This window comes from Equus asinus, chromosome 26 (genome assembly GCF_041296235.1).
Source record: "Equus asinus isolate D_3611 breed Donkey chromosome 26, EquAss-T2T_v2, whole genome shotgun sequence".
NCBI classification, from domain to species: domain Eukaryota; kingdom Metazoa; phylum Chordata; class Mammalia; order Perissodactyla; family Equidae; genus Equus; species Equus asinus.
This window is the reverse complement of record NC_091815.1, coordinates 38948805-38951820: the sequence shown is the minus strand read 5'-3', so window position 1 is coordinate 38951820 and position 3016 is coordinate 38948805. Positions and strand designations below refer to the sequence as shown.

Genomic DNA, 3016 nt, shown 5'->3' with positions numbered 1-3016 from the left:
CTCCTGCCACTCAGACCTTGGGTTCCCGGCTCTAGGGAGGGAGAGCCTGACCCATCCCGGGACCGTGGCCTCGGGACCCCAGCCCTCCCTCAGCCTTGGGCTGTGACCATCAAAGAGTGTGGAAAGAGGCTCCAAACCTCTGTCCTCTGCCAGGGGTGGTGACACTTCTGTTCAGACCAGGAGGGGGTTTCCCAGGAGGAGGACCCAAGCCTGGCCTGCCTTGTCTGCCACCTGGACCCGGTGACCATCTCTGGGGACCCAGTGGTCCAGGCCTTCCACACGAAAAATCACAGCATAGACCAAGTTCGCTTGTGCAACATGTATGTGACATCCAGAGCTGTGGGCCAGCGTGGTGACGATGACCTTGGAGAACTCATTCTTGGCGTGCACTCGTTCCGTTTGTGGTGGAGGCACCTGAGGCCCATCCGTTCTGCGGGGAAGGAGCCCTGCTGAGGCCAGAGCCTGGGACCTCGGGGCTGCGGCGGGAGCCCAGGACCCTAGGGCGGCGAGGGGAGGAGGGAGTTTCCATCCTGTCAGCCGAGATGTAGGGTGTCGGTGCTGCCCTGCCCCAACTCCGCATTCCCTTCGACTGGGCACTGGACAACGGGAGGGGCATTTGTAGCCGCAGCCCCTGGGGGATGGGGGCTGTGGGGAGAGCAGGGACCCCTGGGTCCCAGGGCTCCTTATCAGCGGGTGCCAGGCAGCTCCCTGGGCCCTGTTATCAGTCCCAGAGTCCACAGGACGCTCCTAGGGTTAACGTGTAACCACACGCTGTCCCTTCCACCCCCAAAGCCACTGGTGTCCACATATGAGCCACTCGGGGGGCTCAGGCCAACATGGACGCTGGGAAAGAGGGGCTGCCCCGGAAGCCTCGCTCCGCCCAAGTGAGGGCCGTCCAGGGTAGGGGGGCTGGTCTTGGGTTTCTGGGAACCCAAGCAGCCTGGAGGTATTGGGGGCCCTGCCTCCCGGGAGGCTGGGTTCTGTGGGGTTGAGCCACCCTGCCAACACCACAGCACGGGTGGGGCCCCCAGGTTGGGGTGGGGTGGAAACCCCCAGACCTGAGTCCTGGCCTGGTGGGCCCTGACCCCAAGGGCTGGGGACTGGCTGCGACCCCCGAGGCCAGGAGGGTTTTGGAGCCTTGTCACGGGGCTGGGGGCTGGGCTTAGCTGCAGAGGCTCAGCAACCCCCTGTCCCCCGAAGCCACCACATGTGGGCAGGTGGCTGAGCCTCTTCTTCCTCGCCTGTGCTGCCTACTTCATCCTGTGGATCCCCGGGGACCCACCGTCCTGCATCGGTGCCCTGGTCAAGTGCCTGCCCATCCTCTGCCTGGTGGCGCTCCTGCGGGCGGTGCGTGCCAGAGTAGTCCTGCAGGGGGCCCTGCTGTCCTCAGCCGTGGGGGACGCCTGCCTTGTCTGGCCTGCCGCCTTCCTCTATGGTGAGTGGGGCTGTACTGCTCCTTTCTGACCCCCATGCAGAGGGATCTGGGGCAGGGGGACCCTCCCCAGTAGGGTGCCTGCCGGGAGCCAGGCAGCATTCAAAGGCACAGGGGAGCAGCAGTGACCGAGATACATCCAAACCTCTGTCCTCGTGGAGCTCTTGTGCCGCTGTGGGCTGGGCGGTGTTGCCTTAGAAGGTGTGAGTGGCACTTGGGCCAGGGGTTGACATCTTGAGTAGACTGGTCGAGGACGGCCTCACTGAGAAGGTAATATCTTGAAGGGGGTGCGGGAGCCAGTGCCAGCCCATCTGGGGAAGGCTTGTCCAGGCAGAGAGTCTGGCGAGTGCAAAGGCCCTGGGGTAGGGGCGTGCGGTGTGTCCTCCCAACAGCTCGGTGGGTGGAGCCGAGCAGGGAGCCAAGCGGGATGGAGAGTCAGTGGACAGTTGTGAGCAGAGTAAGAACAGATGCAGCCTGCTTCTTAGGATCACTGTGGTGCCAAAGGCAGGGAGAAGGGAGGCACCAAAGAGGCCGGTGTAGTAGTCCCGGCAGATGAGGGCGGCATGGCCGAGATAGGAGCTGGTGCTCTGGGACAGTCCTTTCCGTGAGGCTCTGGGCAGTGAGCCAATGGGGGGATGCAGGACTAGGGGTTCACCGGGCGCCCCCACCCGTCTCCTCCAGGAGTGGCCGCCTTCACCATGGCCCACCTGTTCTACCTCTGGGCCTTTGGCCTGACTCCGCTGCAGCCAGGCCTCCTGCTGCCTGTCGTCCTGGTCTTTGTCCCCTACTACGGCCTCCTGCTACCGCATTTGTTGCCTGACATGCTCCTGCCCCTGACAGCGTATGTGCTGGTCCTGGCTGCCATGCTGTGGCGTGGCCTGGCCAGAGGTGGGAGCGCCCGCTGGGGCTCACTGCTCTTCACGCTCTCGGATGCCCTGCTGGCCTGGGATACCTTTGCCCAGCCCCTGCCCTACGCCCGCCTGGCGGTCATGGCCACCTACTACTCCGCCCAGGTCCTCATCGCCCTGTCGGGCTTCCGGGCCCCTGGGCTCAAGACCAACTAAGCAGGGGCCATGGTGGGCTGGTCTCCGCCCCCTCCCCTCCCACAAGGGCCTGGGCGTCCCAGACCGGCTCACCTGAGAAACTCCCTCGGGGCTAGGAACCAGGCTCCCCAGACTGCTCTCCACAGGCGCTGGCTGTCTGGAGACGTGTGGGAACTGTTCGCAGAACCCCGAATCCGCCACCATGTTCCTACCGCCTTCCTCCTGGTCCGATTCCAGGCCCTTCAGCCAGGCCCACGCTGGGCCCTCCCCGGCCTCCCACCGCCTGCCCGCTTCCCTCTGGCTCTCAGCTGTTTTTCTGTGGCCTGAGTAAAGTGGACTTTGAAATGGCGACATCTCTTGTTATTTTGAGAGGGGTATGGGGGGAGGGTGATCACAATAATAACAGCAAACGGTTCTTTTTATTTTTGCACAAGATTTACCATTTTACCATTTTAAGGGACGATTCAGTGACATTAAGTGCGTTCACAGTGTCACGCACTGAATCTTTTTTTATTCTTGTGGTCAGAACACTTACTGTGAG

General features: G+C 63.0%; 1 protein-coding gene across 1 annotated transcript; it reads left to right on the top strand.

Moving 5' to 3' along the window:
* The first annotated feature begins 492 nt into the window (after positions 1–492).
* TMEM86B (transmembrane protein 86B) lies at positions 493–2496 on the top strand. The gene is made up of 3 exons (XM_014856668.3): positions 493–884; positions 1201–1435; positions 2114–2496. Exons 1-3 carry the CDS (start codon positions 837–839, stop codon positions 2494–2496), a joined length of 666 nt encoding a protein of 221 aa, XP_014712154.2. The 5' UTR covers positions 493–836.
* The last annotated feature ends 520 nt before the right edge of the window (positions 2497–3016 follow it).

Coding starts and splice junctions, on each gene's coding strand:
- TMEM86B (XM_014856668.3), top strand. CDS start 837: ATGGACGCTGGGAAAGAGGGGCTGCCCCGGAAGCCTCGCTCCGCCCAA. Junction 885..1,200: donor GGAAGCCTCGCTCCGCCCAA/GTGAGGGCCGTC, acceptor TGTCCCCCGAAG/CCACCACATGTGGGCAGGTG. Junction 1,436..2,113: donor GCCTGCCGCCTTCCTCTATG/GTGAGTGGGGCT, acceptor CGTCTCCTCCAG/GAGTGGCCGCCTTCACCATG.